Raw genomic sequence first — 19,355 nt, 5'->3', positions numbered from 1 at the left:
GCGTACAAGCTTTACGTGGCCGATTGAGCCGACTTTTTGAATAATTTTTTTTTGTATTCGATCTCGTTGTCACCCTTTTTCTAGGGGGAGAGGAACTTCCATTTCCCTCCTGCGAGGATTGAGGGGCACTTTGTTCGTGGCTCGTCTCGTCCATTGACGCATCGGTGGCATTGTTGATTTCCGTCTTCTTTTCGTTTTCCTTGTTATTCGCAGTCTTGATCTCGTTGCTAGTTACTATAGAAGCGCCTTGTTGTACATTGGTTGCAGTTGCTGTTTGGTTAGATGGTGAATGTGTTTTTGAAACATGGAACACTGCATTCACTAGTTTCCGTTGTTGAGCGGTTGTCCTTGTTTTTGTTCGTTTTGTTTGTTTTCGCAGTTCCAGTGCAAAGTTTGCCGTAGTGTGCAGGTTGTTCACAAAACTGACATGTAACCAGTTGATTTTCATACGTAATCTGCGTTTTACACGGATGTATTCCATCTTGACCATAAACGATGTAAGATGGAATTGCTTTACGTAGTTGCATACGTACCACTCGCACGCCAATCCGGATACCGGGGAAAAAATTCCGCCATACTTCCCTTTCGATGGAAAGAACTTCACCGTACTGCCAGATGTTTTCCCGAACGTACTGATCGGTGGCCTGCGGGGGAAGGTCATGCACGCGTACTTCTATTGCATTGTCCACCATGTACACAGGGATTTTATATTTAAAATTGTCATAATCAACACTATGCACCTCGTTGTTAACCGAAGCGAATGCAATTGCATCTATTTCACGTTTGAACATAATGTACACACAGTTAGACGCCTTGTTGAATTGAATTTCACTTACATTATTAGCGTCTAGATGCATTCGTTCTTTAAGTAAGATTTCAAGCGCTGCAAAGTGCAAATGTGTTTCTTGCAAACTTAAGGCATGTTAAGGCAACTGGCAGATGATGGTGTAGTATCTATTATAAGATCCAAGTCTACCGATCTTCATGGACCATTACAATCTACCTTGGGTACTTTGTCTACATGGGCACTACAGCTGGGTATCAAATTCTCCAGGGGAGAAAACTGAGCAGGTAGTATTTTCTAGGAAGTATAAAATTTGCTGCTGGTCTAACTTTGCAGCGCTTGAAATCAATACAAATTGAATTTGGTCTTGTATTCCAAGTTTCAGGCTTTGTCGTATTTGCCCATTTCATACACTCTATTGTTCACTACACTGTATTGTCTTTGTTTCTGTTGTCTCGACCGTAAACGATTTGCGACTGTGTCTGATGAGATGCAAGCACGAACTCGACTCAGACTTTTTGATAAACGGTTTACACTATCTTGAAGATATAGGGTAACAGAGGTATTTTGGCCACTTCATATATTTTGGCCCACCTAACAAACTTTATCGATTTCATTGGATTTTATCGATGTTAAGTAACTCATTTTGCATCAATTTGAAGCTAATCACATTAAATTACCTATTGCGGAAGGGGTTTTCAAAGATATTATAATATTTGGTGGATATTTTTATAAAGTGGGCCAAAATAAAATCAATCCTAAAGTGGGCCAAAATACCTCTGTTACCCTATCTTCTAAGCACATGAATTTTTTCATAACTCTAGAAAAATCAGGAAAAAGGTTAGCAACAATCAAATGCGGAGAAAAAAATCGGCCAACTAACCTCAGGGCCGGGGTAGGTTGGGCGAGTATGATGAAATATGTGAAACACATAAAATGTATCAATGGAAAATGTTTATTAGTGGAAACAACTTAGATCAATTGGAATCATGACAGGAAAGATAAAGAACAAAGAGAGAATCGAGCAGATATCACTCCTCATAAGAAAACTGTAGTAACTGGTAGTAAGTAATATGTATAAGGGAATAATAATACCGAGCGAATAGTAATGTGTATGTTATATGTATTTTAATTTACTATGAATACAACACATATAATAATCAATATTAGCGTAACATTTAAGTTCACTGAGAAAAAAGTTTGCATTCACGAATGCACTAAATTTATAACTCGTCCAACCAACCCTGGTTCTGTAGACTCTGAATTGGCTGCGAAGTCTGTTGAAACAGAAGGTCAAATTCCACTACAGGAATGTAATACCAAGGCTTTGCTCCAACCAACCCCGCACAAAACTCGGTCAACCTACCCCAATGGATGTTTCCGAGAACAACCACGATTTACACTAACAGCAATAAGAGAACACTGGAATCCATCATACCATTTCTTAGGGTTTTGAAAGCCCTTTTCAGCGGTACAATTTTTCTGGAGTTCGGGTGATAATTGAATCGCGTTACGCAAATTACTGTACAAAAACCTAAATTTACTCAAAAGTGCCGAAAAAAGAATAAACAGGTTCCTGAACATACGACGACACAAAAACACCTGAAATTACGTCGATACATGAATGGCCTAATACTCCACCAAAATCACAATAGATGTCGCTTTTGCGCATAAGCCCTTTCATAAAAGCCACTCGGCCAACCTGCCCCTTCGACCAACTAGCCCCGGTCACCCCTACGTTATTTATTGGAGGATTGAGGTGGCGGAGTTCTACATCGAAGAATTTGCCGACGTCGTCTTATATATGAATAAATAGATCGACATTTTTCCAATATCGTTAAACGGAATGTCTTTCGAGATCTTAGTTTAATATCTAGACTCTTACAACAAGATGTTGATTTCTTCATTCATAGGAAACAATCCCTTGGTGAAATAGCCTTAGCATTTGGGTCGCCGCTCACTAACTTCTTCCTCCACCAGTGTCTATTGATGATTAACCTTGAATATATACGACCACCTCCCGAGTTAATAGCAGAATGAGAAGGTGCGAACGAGCATGAATGTGATAACCCTACTATAGGCAGAATTAAATGTCTGTCGCGAATAACAGTTATTTGGGGGTGGCGGATAATGAAGAAACCCTTACGATTACAATACATGGAGTATATGCCACTCGGAAATTAAAAACGTAACTATTGAGATGATGATGAAAACATACATCTGACGAAATGCCAAAGCTTGGTGGATCAGTCTAGCTCCAAATGCGTTGCAGACAGAATACATTCGAGGCTCTAGAGAAGAAGCGCTACACCTCCCACCACGAATATTGATAGACGACGATGATATCGAGGTAACTGACGATTTCGTGAATTTGGGATCTCTTATGAGCGCCGGTATTACTAACAGAGAAATACAGGAGTGTATTCTTTTTACTCAGAAAAAGCCTTGCGATCGAGAATGGTACTCCTACGCATGAATTTTAATCTACAAACTCTCATTAGACCGGTTGTTCTCCCACGTGACATGGACTATATTGGTAGAGAACCATTTAATTATAATAAAAAAATGACTTGATGTAGTAGAATTCAATGATGATAGAAAATCATTCTAGTGATCTAAAAGCATTCAAATTATTCAATCATATACTTTACTATAAGAAATACCCTTTTTTAGCTTCCATCGATACCCTACCAACAAGAAACGAGTTTGTAACAACAAACAATTTTCATAATATCTCTCTGCTATAAGCCTATAAGGTGTATTGTTTGTTGTTGGAATAGCAAACTTTTCTAACAAGTGTTAAATAGAGTATTCACAGTATTCTTAATTCTTGCCAGTTATCTTGATATTTTTCCAAAATGCACTGTCACAGTGATAGCTTAGAATTGTGAATGTTTAGAATAAACTTTTAATGAATCTCCCGAGAAATACAATTATTCACTTATAACTTCATTGAAATGGATTTGAGTTTAATAATTTTTATTTCTCTATTGTTTTCCGATTATTGAGATTTTAAGCTTAAGGTCGTTCGCTACTTGGGCCAGCAAAACTTTCTGACCTTATGTGCAGGGTTAATTCTAAATACTTACCAATTTTTATGTACTTTTGTACTGGATCAAGCTGAACAATATTTTTGAAATTATTTCTATCGTTTTATTTACAGGCACCCGGCACTTGAAATGGAGGGAACCGCACTAGCCCACAACATGATACCTTCCATGGAGAGCGCCTCGGACGTAAAACTAGCACAAGACGTTGAGCGGAAATGTGGAAACTTGGATGTGAATCTGGATAGAAAGTTCCTAAACAATAATAATAATACCACTAGCATGAAATGCTTGCAGTTTATCACGCCCCCAGATCCGCCTCCACCTCCTGCGCTTTTGTTCGATTTTGTGGTTGAGCAAAGCGTCCAAAGTCAACAGCAACACAATCTCCTAGATAGCGATCTTACATGTTTTGAAAATCTTAGCTTTAATAGCAATAGTGACAAGCAGTCAGCGAATAGTCAAGTAGATAATATAGCAACCAATTCTCCTAGAGTTAACCCGCGGCCAGTAGTAGTAGGAAGCGAAAAAACAGACGAGAAGGAAATGGCGCAAACAGGTACCACATCAGTAGAACCAACCGTCAATTTGAATGTTACCAATGCCTCGACTAACCAACCAAGTGACCAAAATACAACGAATCCATCACCTAGTGTGACTCCAATGTTGCTAACAACTACTCCAGAAAACCCATTAATAACCATCAGTATCAACCATAATAACACAACTAACCAAAGACACCATTCTGTCACTCTGCAACCTGCTCAGAAATCCAACGGAATCAACTCTATACGTACTGTGAACTTGTGTGATATGTGTCATCCGAACTTTGAACCACCTTTGCCTTCAACCACTACCGAAAGTCCAACTTTGTCCGATCATGCACGTGGAACGCTGGAAGCCTCTAACACTGCTGCCTCGGCTGCCACTGCCGCCATGGTCGTCCCCACTGCTATCGCCACATGCTCGAGCAAACCACCCGTCTACCACCCTCACTACCAGCAGCACCATCCATCCAATTACTTCCATCCCCATCACCAGCCCCCAACCGGTCGTACTAACGCCACATCCCACAGTATCCGTTTCATGACTCAGCACATTAAAATCTTACCGAAAACTCAATCTCTAGATCTGGTAGACAACGACGATCTGATAGAGGCAAGCAATAGGAGCGAATCCCAGCTGGACATCAATACGGCGGGGGTATCGTTTAGAGGCCGGGTGCTACCGAAGTTGCAAACGCTTGATCAAACACGACCAATCTATCCGAATGTACCTTACAGTCCTTATAACAGTCCTTACGGAAGCCCACGAAGTGGACGGCGGCGAGCTCCGTTACGGGAGTCAAGAAGAGTTTCGATCGAACAGTCGGGCAGCTTCTTGCAGTTGAACCAATACAAACTTCTAGACCAAATCGGGCAGGTAAGTGACATGGCAGCCTTTGCTAGACTTAATGCTTCACTAGAATTCCAATATCATTAATTTATTAGAAAAGTAAGGGAACCATCTTGTGCAAAATTCACATCAACCTTTTTTTCACCTTTTCTTATTCGTCTTCAACTCTTCAGCGTATAGCATTTTGAATCGAACTGTTAATGAAATTAAGTAGTTCATATTTAATGCGGAGTCTTAGCGCACTGCAGCCCTCCATGGTTAGTTCTAGAATCCTATCGATACTAAAAACCCTTCCAGATGTGACTCAAACATCGTTGAATTCAGAAACTTTGAAAGTTATTCTAATTAAACGAGGAGTGATTCAGGTAGCTTCTCTGCTTAAAACGTTTGAGAGATATTCCGGGAAAGTTTACATTTATCTTCTTAGACAAACTTACAAGCTCATGATTTTGTCTTGTATTTTCGTCGGAGGAACCTCAACCATACAAATAGGAAAAAACAGGTTCTCAGGTTCGACGATGGGATAAATGGCCACATATTATGGCCTTCTTCGCAAACTTGTCGACAAACACGAGTTTGAATCTTCCCGGCTCATTATCGCTTCCAGTCGTGATGTAAAACTTTTGACCGGAAAGCTGCTAATAATCGAGTTTGACTATTTGTCATCATCAAGCAAAAAGCAGCCATTGTGTTTCGTGAAACCATGGTCGCTTTGCACGCTGTTCGGTCCAAATTCTAAAGGATGTGCCAGGTATTTACTAGCTTTATATGGCTTGTGTCTTTCCCTGGCAATTATGTTCCGCTCCGTTTGAAAGTTTGCGCTGTACCGTCTGGCCACGATAGACCTGGGTTGACTTCACAAAATACTGAATGCATTACCATTCCAGCTGCTCATTTTGTGCCTTTGGACGCTTCGAACGTGGTTCAGATGATGATCGTTTTGATTCCAGAGCTAAGTAATGGATCCATGTTTCATCCTTTGTCACATATCGGAGCAAAGCATCTGATTTATTTCCTGTAAACATGGCCAAATACTGCTGTAAATCATCACCACGTTGTTATTTTTCATCTACGGGGCACCCACTTTGAAAATAGCTTTCGCACGACCAAATTTTCATGCATAATTGTAAGCACACTGTCTGCTGATACTTTTAAGGCTTAAACTATTTCATGCAATTTTAATTTGCGATTGTACATAATCAATTTGTGGACTTTTTCATGTTTTCTGGTTTACCACCTCAATTGGACGACCAGAACGTTCATCATCAACGGTATCTGTACGATCATAATGAAATTCAGCAAACCAATAACAAATAGTTGTTTTCGATGAATCAGAGTCTTTTAAAGCGATTGCTGAACTTTGACCGTATTTTTTTTCATCAAGAAGCAATGATAATTTAACATACGAAATTGTTTTAAATCCATTGTTCTAGAAATGACAACAATAGCGTAACTTTGAAGGCTGTCATTTTTTCTCTAACTAGTTGATGTCATCTCCTTTCTTTTAAATTCTTTTGAAAACATCTATGATTGATGATTCATGGAAAAAAACTGGATCTAGAAACCACATAGAAAAACTCAAAGTCGATAAGAATATTCCAAGAATGAAAACGCATTGAGTTGCACAACCTCAAAAACTACACTTAGACGTTCCTTTGCAACCGAAGAAAGAGCCATGGTGAAACTGTAGTTCAGCTTTCCTTACAGAAAATCCATATTTAAACTATCCAACCGTACTAACAAAAATACTAACTACTCTTTGATTTTGATTTTTGACACCAAAAACCAAAAACTCAACTCTCACTCGAATGTTTGATTAAATGCAAGAGAATTCATATATGAAAAAATAGAGTTTATAAATTAGAGTAATGGTAACTCAAACCATAAGCGATGGTCAAATAGCGTGTATAGAAGTGTAAACAAACTATGAAAGAGTTTTGATGTGAGGCATGCGAGATGCATCCCAATTTACTATTAGTCAGATTTTATTCTTTACTTCTAATCAATTTCTAATTTCGAATCAGCGAAAATGATGCATAAACCCATCAAACAAAATTAGGGATGTAAAATAATGATTAAAAAATTAAGCTAACAAATTTCCAAATACTAAAGTTTAAGAAAACTTTACAAATGGTGATTTTTTTTTGCTGGTATCTTTTTGGCAACACTGTTTCTGACAGATCACGCGTGAATCGTGTCATTGTCAAACTTGTGCAGTTTGGTTTATAATTTAATCATGAATTGTGTTCAACGACGATATTCATTTCTGGTTGAATGGATACGTCAACAAGCAAAATTGTCGCATCTGGAGTGTAGACCAGCCAGAAACATTGCAAGAGCTACAAATGCATCCTAAAAAAATTTACTGTTTGGTGTGGATTAAGGGCCGGTGGCATTATTCGTGAGATACTATTTTTTAGATCAAATCTTATATCTTTTAAAAAAAATCACCCTTAATTTATTGTTCTCAGGTGAGTTTCCTGTTCTAGATCCTTAAAAGAACCGACTCGACAAATTTCGTCAAATTTTATTACAATTGAGTGCATTTTAAAAACCAAGCACCTGAATGTCTGAGTATTAAATCGTATTTGTTTGGTGCAAACGGTGAACAAATCGGATCCGTCAAATAGCCCTATTCCCCTACATTTGTAAGGTTCTATCAATTCCTCCACAAATTATTCTAACTCATAGAGTATTTCAAAAGTATCACCATCATGCTATTTCGTGATGAACATGCTGATTGGATTCCTCAAAAGAGAGTACCTAAAATGCGACAAAAACAGATAGAAACACCAGTAATGACAACTTTACCATTTCCATTTTATGCGAAAGCATATAAAGCATAGCGTGCTTGTGGTCGTTATTTTTTGTATTTCTAGAAGCAGAGTCCGGGACTGGTATTACCGTAGTCATTTTTCATAGCCTACTAGTTCTACAAATTTGAACAGTTGTAATTTTTGACTACTACTTCCGGAACTTGAACCGGTATTACCGAAGTAAGAATTTATTACTACTAACAAACAAGATCTACAAACTGGAAGAATTTATCCAAGATATTAAATAAATTTACCCTTATTGACGTCTTAACTTGTGAAAAAAAAACACGCATGAAATTGAATTTATACTACCAACTTTAAACTAACCACCATGTGGATCCGGATCAGATTTTTTTATGTGACCATAAGTTCTTTCATTTGAGTCTAAGTTTGAGAAAATCGGTTGAGCCATCTCCGAGAAAATTGAGTGCATATTCTTGTCACGAGCATATACAATAAGGGTGTCAAAGTTTGAAGATTTTCAATACAAAAAGTTTGCCAGTTCCGAACTAACCGTAGATATCGATGTTTCATGCATTACGGAGACATCTGGACTTAAAAAATCTCAATTTCGGAAATTTCATGTACTTCATCCTCTCTTTTATCGATTTTCAATCGCATAACGCAGTCATTTCTCATGGGATTAGATAAAATATAGATTTTTTGGAAGATAAATGGCATCTTTTCACGTTGCTGCAGTAATATTTCGATTTCTCGGTTTCAACTCACACGGCGCTCCATTTCCAACTTTTCAAATTAATCACCATTATTTCAGGTAAAACGAAAACACTCACGATACCTGTTTTCTCCCGAGATGCTAACACTTGTGAGACAAAGTGTAGTGATTGCTGGCAGAGGATTCGCCGTAGATATATGACTATAATCAGACCCTGTTAGCTTGGAGCGAAATCAATTTTCAGCCCAGCAACGCCATAGCACGGCATCACATTCAACATATCATGTCAATTGTACACTCAAAATAATAATCATATTATAGTTACGTGAAAAGTTATGTGAATATTTTCCACCCCACTTTTCACGTAGGTTTTAATGGACTGGCATTTAAAAGCTGTTTAATGCATTATCCAGTAAAAGTTACGTGTTTCATAGGTAAAATGTAATGTACTGTTCATATTGCATTTATCTATCAGTTCATATCAAATTTAGATACCAGAAAATTACTATTTTATATATTGGATAAAGTCGAAAGGGAGATTTCAGATTTTGATATAAATCTATAAAATGCAAAATGCCATGAAATATAAAACATTTATTTCAGAAAATTGTCATATAATTCCAATGGCTTAAAAAGCCACTAATAACGTCGTGGTATCTCAAATCGACAAGCCTCCAGAAATCGTTGTCACTGCCATCTAACCGAAGCCGAAGTCGAGATCCAAGAACTCCCACAACACTACCGATGCAGGTTGAAGTCGCATTACATGGTTCCAGTGTCTCTAGCTTCATACCGACGGTCTGTTTGAAGCATTCGGCAGGAACGGGTAAACTTCCGGACTCACGCAGGCACTCGGTCCAGTTGAACATATGGAAACTTTCATACTAGAATGGTCCGGTCGATGGAGTAAAAAAATTGTAATTAAATAACTTTTCTCACAAATATTTACACTACTTACACTTCGAGGGCCACTGCTCGCCATTTTCAAAATCGGGTTTTTCACACTGAAAATTCACGTAGATTGTTTGACGTTTGGTCAATTCACGTAAACTTTATGTGATGACTCTATTCATTTTAGGGGATGTTCGTATAACATTCATTTTCGTCACGTAAAATATTCAATTTGACATTTGAAACCATTCTACGTGATTTTTCAAGTGAATCGAACGTGAATTTTTATTTGAGTGTATAGGTGCGCAGTGCTGCTATTTTGGCACACACGAATTTGGTATTTCTCTCCCCTACTTCTATGTACGATATTCGATGAGGACTCACCTGAGGGCGCCATGCTCGCAAAAAAGGATGTTGCCAATTATTTGCTCGGGAAATGTGAGAGCTGAATATCTTGTTAATATGATGTCTTTGCTATAATTGAACTTCTTGGCGTCCGTGCAAAGCTGAACATGCTCGGTTCTTCTATCCAATTAGACTGTTTTTTCGTGTGTTTCACATACAGGGTAATTTAATTGGTAAAACGATTTCTCCAATAAGAGCTAGCTGCGGTTCGAGTTTCGTCCCGGCGGTTGCTTTTCACGGTTTTTATTTCATAGTTATATTCGTATGTCATCAGATTTTCCAATCTGTTTTCCTCGTTAGATACTGGTCAAATTTAAAACTAGCACAAGGCGGCTCTACGTCTTAACAAGAGTAAAACATATTGTTTCATCTAACTATTTCAAGTAACAACCAGTGTTGAGCTAAAACAATCAGAATTAGATAGTATGCCGTATGTTAAACATGGATGTATCTATCTATGTTTAGTTGATATCTAGTCCCACTACAGTCGCACTATATTTGTCTCGTTTTCAGGGTTCATACGGACTTGTGAAGCTGGCCTATTCTGAAGAAGACTCAACACATTACGCCATGAAGATATTGTCCAAGCGCAAACTGCTTCGCAAGGCCGGTCTCATGCGCCGAGGTCCAAAACGCGGAACGTCCCCTCTGGATCGAGTCTATAGAGAAATTGCAGTACTGAAGAAGGTAACAGTTGGTTACGATTGAATCGGAGTAAAATTGTATGTTAAAACTTGCCTATTACATTCTAGTTGGATCACCCCAATGTGGTAAAACTAGTCGAAGTGTTGGATGATCCATTGGAAGATTCACTCTATCTGGTGTTCGAACTGGTGCAACATGGAGAAGTTCTCAGCATACCGACTGACAATCCACTCTGTGAAGAACGTGCTTGGAATATTTTCCGAGATGTGATATTGGGAGTTGAATATTGTAATATCTCGCTCGTCCAGAAATGTTTGATACATATTTTATATTGGTTTTAACACTTTTGCAGTACACTATCAGCGAATCATCCATGGTGATCTGAAGCCAGCCAATCTTTTGCTCTCTGATACGGGTAACGTAAAAGTGGCAGATTTGGGTGTTTGTAATGAGTTCCTCGGTGAAGATGCTGCCATGAATAATGGATCTACAGCAGGGACACCTGCTTTCAGGGCGCCTGAAACACTACTTCCAGGCCAGCTTGTTTACAATGGAAAGGCGGCCGATATTTGGGCGTTGGGTGCCACCCTGTATGCTCTAGTCCACGGAAATGTTCCTTTCATTGCTGTGTCGGTTCCTGGTGTGTATGAAAAGATAAAAAATGAACCCCTGCAATTTCCTCCTACCAGTACAATCAGTCAAGAACTACGGGATTTAATCACCGGCATGTTGGACAAGGATCCTCAGCTTCGAATGACACTTCCTCAGATCAAGGAACACTGCTGGGTTACGAAATTTGGACTGCATATACTACCAACCGAAGAAGAGAATTGTCGATTGGTTCAAATAAACGACGAAGATATGACCAGCGTCGTGAAGAGCATACCGAAACTGGATACGCTGATACTGATTAAAACGATGCTGAAGAAACACTCGTTTTTGAACCCATTTATGAGAACAATTTCCGGCCAAGTACAACAGATAGCAGGATCGAAAATCGAACGATTCAGTCGATCCGGTCGGTCCAACTCCGCACCGGGTGACTATCATACTTCTGAAAGGTTTGTGACAAACAACATAATTCGCGTTGTAAAGATGAATATGAAAATTATTTTCCTTCTTTTTCAGACAACCTTCGAGCGAATCTCTTCTACCATCCGTAACAGAAGGTGTATCCAGTTCATCTACCAGTCCGGAAGAAATACAATCGCCCAGTAAACCTCCAACTAGTGATTCGCCAGCTCCTCAACCTGACCCAGATAATCCCGTATCCTAAGAATCTCCGGAAAAGCTCAACCCAAAAACCGAGCAAATGATAACTGATGACGCCACAGCTTAACTAAATAATACAGCTTAGTGCAGTGAACCTTTGTCTCACCTACTCTAGAAACTGCTTATATTGTATTTTCAATTTCTCTTTTTCTAGAAATTACTAGAGCTAGCATACCTAGAATTTCTCTTCTACATAGTTGTTAATCATTTCCACTTATACTGAAATTTCCAAAGATTTATGCATGGAAACAATCGCGCAAGAAATATTCGAATTCGACTGTACAATCAACGTGATATGTTCAAAGTTTCATTTCGTTTCGTGTGTGACTTAAATAGACATTATTCCGTCTGTTCGTGGGAAATGTTACATGTATGGAATTTCCTACTTTTAAATAATCGAATTTTATCCGTACTTAGTGTGTATACAGAATTTTGACAGTTTTTCTAATCTAGCAGTTATCAACAGAAAATTTGAGCGTAAAGAATAGCTTTGATCGCATTTTTAACTGTACAAAGCACAAAACAAATGCAAATGAGAGAAAATGTATGTACATATTTTACAGTTTTTGCTCTTTTTAATATGTAATATGCTAAGAAGAACGTTTTTAATACAGTGAAAAACTATACTCACCCTTTTGACCAAAAATTGAATATGTAATTTAGAACGGCTCGATATTATATACGACACCTGCTCAAGTGGCTGGTGTCGCAAATTCAGAAGAAATACGCTTTATTACTTACTAATGTCAAAATAATACTTGTCATAACAAAATATGAGTTTGGCCAAAAAAAAAGAATAGCAAGACATATATCAATACATGAAAATTATAGCGAGTTAGTAACTCTTTTATTAAATCTTATGAGGAACAAACTTTCATATTATATTACATGTAGCAGAAGATAGTTTTTCGCATTACTCACATTACCAAATTTCTACATAGCGAGTTAGTGTAAACCAATTGAACAACAACAAATAACCCATGATGATAGATTTCCAGCCATGTGAGCTTTAATATGAAAACATTTCCAACCGATGGACTTCAAATGTTGATAATTTTGGTGTTTTGACATACACAAATCGGGACCATTCTGTTTAGTATGTTCCTAACTACCTGCACTAAACGCCTGAACTCAACGGTACTTTCGTGATCTTTTTAAAATAACCTCTAACTGTAAAACAGCACTCTCCACTACGACACTTTCATACCTATTACTATCGATAACTTGTTTGCGTAAAGCAAAACAAAAACATTCCGAAAACTGATAGAGTCAATACAACGAGCAGAAATTAAATGTCAAATGCTAGAAACCTCCGTGATTGTTGATTCCATATTGATATGCATGCTAGCAAATCGTTGCTATTATTTATAGTAAAAAAAAAGATTAAAATTAATAAACAAAGGGCGCATCAACCAAAACCTAGAAAACATACAACTATTTGGCTCTTCTGATTTGGAAAAAATATCTACGCATATCATGAAAGATAAAGGACAGATGCTTACTAAATTCCCCACATTAACTAAACCCCTGAAATGTTAGAAATATCCCGACTGCAAGTCAACAATATTTAAAAATCATTCTAGAACTAGTAAACGGAGCAAGACTTTAATAGTATCTTGGAAAATAAGGAAAGTACGCCGCGTTAGAAACATGAGAAAACGTTACGTTGAGTTGATTTAATTTTAAAGAAATTAAATTACATAATTATCAGAAAAAATGGAATAAAAAGGTAATTAATTTATGCTTTCAGCATGGATAACATATTTAGTAATTCTTATCTGAAATTGAAAACAAATCTAATTATTCAGTGTTGCTTCACATACTGTCGGTAAATTTTGTTACGCATGGCTTTACGAACAAATGCACAAATAAGAAATAGTTAAATCCCAATTAGCATCAATATACAAAGACTGTTTCAGTTTAAAACATATTTTACCCGGTTAAATTACATTTGATGTACACAAATAAACTGAAATGTTTTGAATATTTACAATTGTCAGTAATTTTTCTATTGGTAAAATACTTACTAATATACCATGTTATGTGTACGCAAAGCAAACAATGTGGATTGTATTAAAAACGATAGTGCTTTCTTTTTCTGTCCTGATTCTCGGATACGGTTCATATCAAATAAAGTGACAGCAAAACGATCGGCTGATCCCCTCTTTCTCATATTCTATGATGTTGGCAAGACTATTAAATGTATTGTATTTTATCGACAATTTATATAGAAATAATGAGTTGTGTTTTTTCCTTTCCCAGGAACCGTTTTTAATATCAATTATTGCACTTAGGTTGTGAATCGTTTCATTCATCATTTTAACTTTCTGATAAAATTTGACACTTTAGCAATTATGTCCCATAGAACGGTTTTATGTCACAGCTAAGCAGATCGATATTGCCCACATGTGCAGTTCCCCATGTTATCAGAATTCAGTATGAAATCTGAATCAATGCAGACTCCGAATTAAATTCGCCTCCAACCCATTGGTTCGGAAATCTGTCGGAATTGAGTGAGAAAATGTGAATTGCATTGTCAGTTCGTTTTCTTCTCTAGTTTTGCACATTTTCGTGCCGATTTTTAGTGAAATAAGAAATAAAAATTTCATATAACTCTATATATACATTTTTATTTTCAAGTTTTCGGATATATAGCACTAGTAAATGAGCAGTTCTTCCTAAAATTGCAGCACACGGAGAACCCTTCGATCATTAAATTGCGATATCGCAGTTTTTGATTTTTGCGATAGTTGATTTAACTAATTTCTTTTTGATTTAACCAAAATGGTTTTCGATTTGCATATATTCAAGTAGTTGAAAAATATGTTGTTCTGAATGCTGTCAAATGCCGGAGACAGTTGAAAGCAAAACAATAATCGCAATGCAAAATCAACAACTTTTTTAGTTGAAATCTGTTCGCGTCGCTTCAAAATGTCAATGAAAACAACATCGATGGTTAAAGCGTTTGGTGAAATTGTATTCATTCGATTTGAGAATTTTATGATAACAAGTGTTTATCTAACAGCGGTGTTGTGATAAAGTTAACCTCGTTTGAGATGAAAAATTTGGTGACAAATTAGAAAATGTTAATGAATGATCATCTCGTAATCTTTCAGGTATGCGCAAAAATTTTATGCTTCAAATTCGATCATTATTTACTTTCAGCAGACTGTTTTACTTCCAGCTGTTTGATACCGATGATGATGTTCATGCATTAGCAATAACATGAATTTAATTTATAAAAGTAACAGGAGCGAAGGGTTAAATTGACTAAAATTATCAGTGCATAACTTTAGTTCAACCGTTTGAAGGCATCATTTTAGGTAAATTCAATAATTTCGCTAATTTATCCGCCCCTCCGGGCACTTTTGCTGATTAAAAACGTTTTTCTACATCAATCATTTCCGATCGAATCAGAAGTATTTTTTTAGAATTTAGATCTTTACTGATCTCAAAACAAACAAACAAATAAAACCGATTTATTTTTCAACTAACAGAATTTTGTTTCAATAACAACACCAGTTATTTCAACTAAAATATTTGTTGAAATTGAAAGGTATGTGTCCTCACTAATTGACAGCTTTTTTTCTCAAACAGTTGAATTAGTTGTTTCAACCATCGTTTCTGCTAATCGAAAAACAAAAATGACAGTTTAGTTAAAACAACAATCGATTAGTTGTACCAAATTTTAACCAATCGAATTCAGAAAATCAAATAATATTCTGGTTGAAATGGGATCGCGGGTGGTTCCGTGCATAAACTGTTATAATTTACTGGATGCCAACAAAAAAGTCTACCTTAGAAATCGCATCATCCATGCCGCTACCCGTTTGTAAGGAATTCTAACAACGGGCAGAAGTCTGGCTGTATTCCAGCTGCTGTCAAAATTGCTCAGGCGGAATTACTCTTCCTTCTTTATTTTGTTCGACATAATTTGATATTCGTCAATCCTGCATGTACATACAAAAAACGAGTCTTGAGGCAAGGTAAATGAGATTGAAATATGGGTATTTTGAGAGATGAAAAATTACATATCATGTTTGGTAGTGAGAAAGCTAGTCTCTCTTCATATATTCTTCTTATGGAACAAAATAAAACCAGAGGCGCTCAACTGTAGATTCTGTCAGTCTTGTATGGCAATAATCCGGCCGAAACCGAACCGGTAATAATCGCTAGGCGAAATTCTCTACGGGAAAGGGGTAGGAATTGTGAAAGAATAACGCAAAAATTTTTGACTGACATATCCCGTTGTCTGGAGGGAAATCTACCCGTCGAATGCGAGTGGATAACCTGACTTTTATGGTAACATATTCATAAAGAGCGCACAATTTCAGTGATATTTTTATTTTCACTGTCAACCGGTTATTCATGTATTCCAATAAGAATTCATTGCTCAGTCCGTCGCACAGACAGCGTGGGATTGTTTGAGATTAATAAAAAATCAAAATTAATCAAAACCTTCAAGATTTCTTTTCGAGTACGTAAAATTAGTTAAAAACCCGTTCATCCTTTAATTTCAACACTAGGAACAAATCCCTCTAAACTTTATCACAGTCCAAAGTGCATTAACCGGGGTTAGTAAATATAAAGGAGGGAAACCCGGTGAACGACCAAAATGGTTAAAGCCGGGGTAAAATAAATGATATAAAAAAAAATAAAAAAAAAATAAAGGAGGGATTGTGTGAGTTTGACGGGTATACGGGATTGTAAGGGAGTTTAGGAAAGTTACGTAGGAACTGTGTGGATTAGCATATTTCAGAAATTTTATGAAATGAACTCTGAATCAAATCCAAAATGAATTTCGTAACCGAGCCGATTGAAACGAACACGGAATTGTAAGAGAAATAGTCTGAATTAACAACTCGTTTTATTGTTCTTCCTTCTGATTTTGCACTTATTCGTTCCGAAGTACAGCTCTGCGCAGTTTACCTTGGTTAGTATCGTCCAATCCTCTTACAGGAGTGTATTAAAATGGCAAGTTTTACACTAATACATCCATGGAGAGAGCAAAAATTCAATGACATTTATAATGGGTTGATCGAGTACTCAAGAACGAGCACTAGAGAAACAATTGTTTACTCAGTCCGTCTGGGAGATAATGTGGGACCATGCGGCTGTGTGAAGTTTTAGCAACAGAAAACAAACATCCTTGTAAAATTTGTTTATTAGAGAACTATCTATCGTTTTGCATAACAGTTGGAACAAGCAAAACTATATCAAGACTACTTTTGACAGCGCAGAAATTAATAGCTGAGTTGTCAAATTTAAATTGAAAGGTATGGTTCCCAACTTCAAATTAACAATCCTAATATTTGCATGTGAATAAATCAGAAAAGTAAGCCGTCAAATTTTAATTAAAAGTGAAAAAAATTTAAGTGCGGTTCACAACTTAAAGGTAGTAAACCATATATTGCCAAGTTTCTACAGAAACTTTCTCATCTGATTTTCTTTCTAAACATTCAAATCAACAATCAGAAGTAACCATAGAATCTAGTGGGCTCTTCTTGCGATAAGAAGATATTTTCCGTTAACTCTGACAGGAAAAATCTACCGATTTCATTTTCCATTCAAAAGATTGCAATGCAAAATCGATCGGAGTTGAAGTCAGCGCGGAGAGAACCCAACCCGAAATCTTTATAGCCAGCAATGGTTCTTGGAAGCTTGCCCGTGAAATAACATTGCTGACAAAAGCAAGAAAATAATTGAACAATGTGATCTAATGTTACTTATAATTATTGAAAATGTTAGTGCAATGTTAAAATTTTTAATAGTTTTATTTACTCATTTCTGAAATTAATTTCACCTATTCCAAGTTAATTGTAGTACTTTATGAGGAAATAACATTTTGAAATAGCATTGCTTCATCATCGGAGAAATTTGAAAATATATTACACCAGTTTTATTTCACCTTGACGTTTCACTTTACTGTTTACATATCCGAATTTAACTGCAAGTGAAATAGTCTACCATACCGATATTTTTAATTAGTTCAAAATCTCATACATTGATTCATAAAAACCCCTTATCCATGTTATACTATATCAGAAAACAATGAATATTAAAGACTGTCCCAGAAAGTATGGACGCACTTTCATTTCGCTGTAAATAATTCAAAAGTTTATTCGATATACTGATAATACAGACTACAACAACAGAATATAATTCTGAACATTTGCTACTTAGCCATTGTAGACTAGCTGGCGCACCTTCCTGCGAACGTTTCTCATTAAATTCCGTACAGACTTCTTGGCGACAAGTTTTGACAATTTTTTCCAATATTTCTCGAACTGTTGAATGGTTTCGGCTGCCGAAACATGTTTCCTAAGATGTGCCTTCGTTAATGCCCAAAATTCCTCAATCGGTCGAAGTTGTGGGCAATTTTGTGGATTCATGTCTTTTGGGATGAAAGTGACATTTTTGGTAGTATGTCATTCTACTGTTGATTTCGAGTAGTGGCAAGAAGCAAGATCTGGCCAGAAGACAACAGGATCCTTGTGGCTTCGAATCATGGGTAGAAGTCGTTTTTGTAAACATTCCTTGATGTATATTTCGCTGTTGATTGAAGCAGTGGTGATAAAGGGTTTCGAAATCTAACCGCAGCTACAAATTGCTTGCCAGACCATAGCTTTTTTTCCGTATAATATTGTGGTCCCAGCAAGGATTTGTAATCGAGTTTCACGTGGGTTTCGTCGTCCATGATTATGCAGCTCAAATTTCCAGCAAGAATCGTATTGTACAGCTTTCCATACTTTCTTGGACAGTCTTTAAATCTAAGTTTGTGAAAATCGATCACGCCATCTCTGACAAAGGTGATTGACATTTTTTTTTCTTTTTTTTGGTACATTTCACCCTGTAATTCCGGAACCGGAAGTCAAATCGGGATAAAACTCAATAGCGATCTATGAGACCGTAAGACCTTTCATTTGAATCTAAGTTTGTGAAAATTGGTTCAGCCATCTCTGAAAAAATCGTGTGACATTATTTGTCACATACACACATACTTTTACACACACACACTCACACACACACATACACACACACACACAAACACACACAAACACACACACACACACACACACACACACACACACACACACACACACAAACACACACACACACACACACACACACACACACACACACACACACACACACACACACACACACACACACACACACACACACACACACACACACACACACACACACACACACACACACACACACACACACACACACACACAGACATTTGCTCCGTTCGTCAAGCTGAGTAGAATGGTATATGACATTCGGTTCAATAGTCGGTTTTTACAGTGATAGTATTATCATTACATGTCAAGCAAAGTTGAGTTGATGTTACCGGCAATGTTGATTCTATCCTGCTTTATCTTTATATCAAGAAAAAAATTGTTTAATTTAGCCTA

At 37.0% G+C, this 19,355-nt stretch overlaps 1 protein-coding gene across 2 annotated transcripts in view; it reads left to right on the top strand.

Annotated features, from left to right (window-relative positions):
* The window catches only part of LOC131430134 (calcium/calmodulin-dependent protein kinase kinase 1), a 374,604-nt gene extending 356,766 nt beyond the window's left edge, over window positions 1-17,838 (top strand). The window contains exons 5-10 of one of the 2 annotated variants that reach the window (XM_058594856.1): window positions 3,948-4,390; window positions 4,961-5,253; window positions 10,528-10,701; window positions 10,767-10,947; window positions 11,012-11,720; window positions 11,788-17,838. In XM_058594856.1, the coding sequence (XP_058450839.1) occupies window positions 3,948-4,390; window positions 4,961-5,253; window positions 10,528-10,701; window positions 10,767-10,947; window positions 11,012-11,720; window positions 11,788-11,935 (1,948 nt within the window). In that variant the 3' untranslated portion in view covers window positions 11,936-17,838. Of the gene's footprint in view, window positions 1-3,947; window positions 5,254-10,527; window positions 10,702-10,766; window positions 10,948-11,011; window positions 11,721-11,787 lie in introns of both variants that reach the window. The other variant, XM_058594855.1, reaches the window with a different exon arrangement.
* The last annotated feature ends 1,517 nt before the right edge of the window (window positions 17,839-19,355 follow it).

This window comes from Malaya genurostris, chromosome 2 (assembly GCF_030247185.1).
Source record: "Malaya genurostris strain Urasoe2022 chromosome 2, Malgen_1.1, whole genome shotgun sequence".
NCBI classification, from domain to species: domain Eukaryota; kingdom Metazoa; phylum Arthropoda; class Insecta; order Diptera; family Culicidae; genus Malaya; species Malaya genurostris.
The sequence above is the reverse complement of the archived record's forward strand: the minus strand, read 5'-3'. Positions and strand labels throughout refer to the sequence as shown.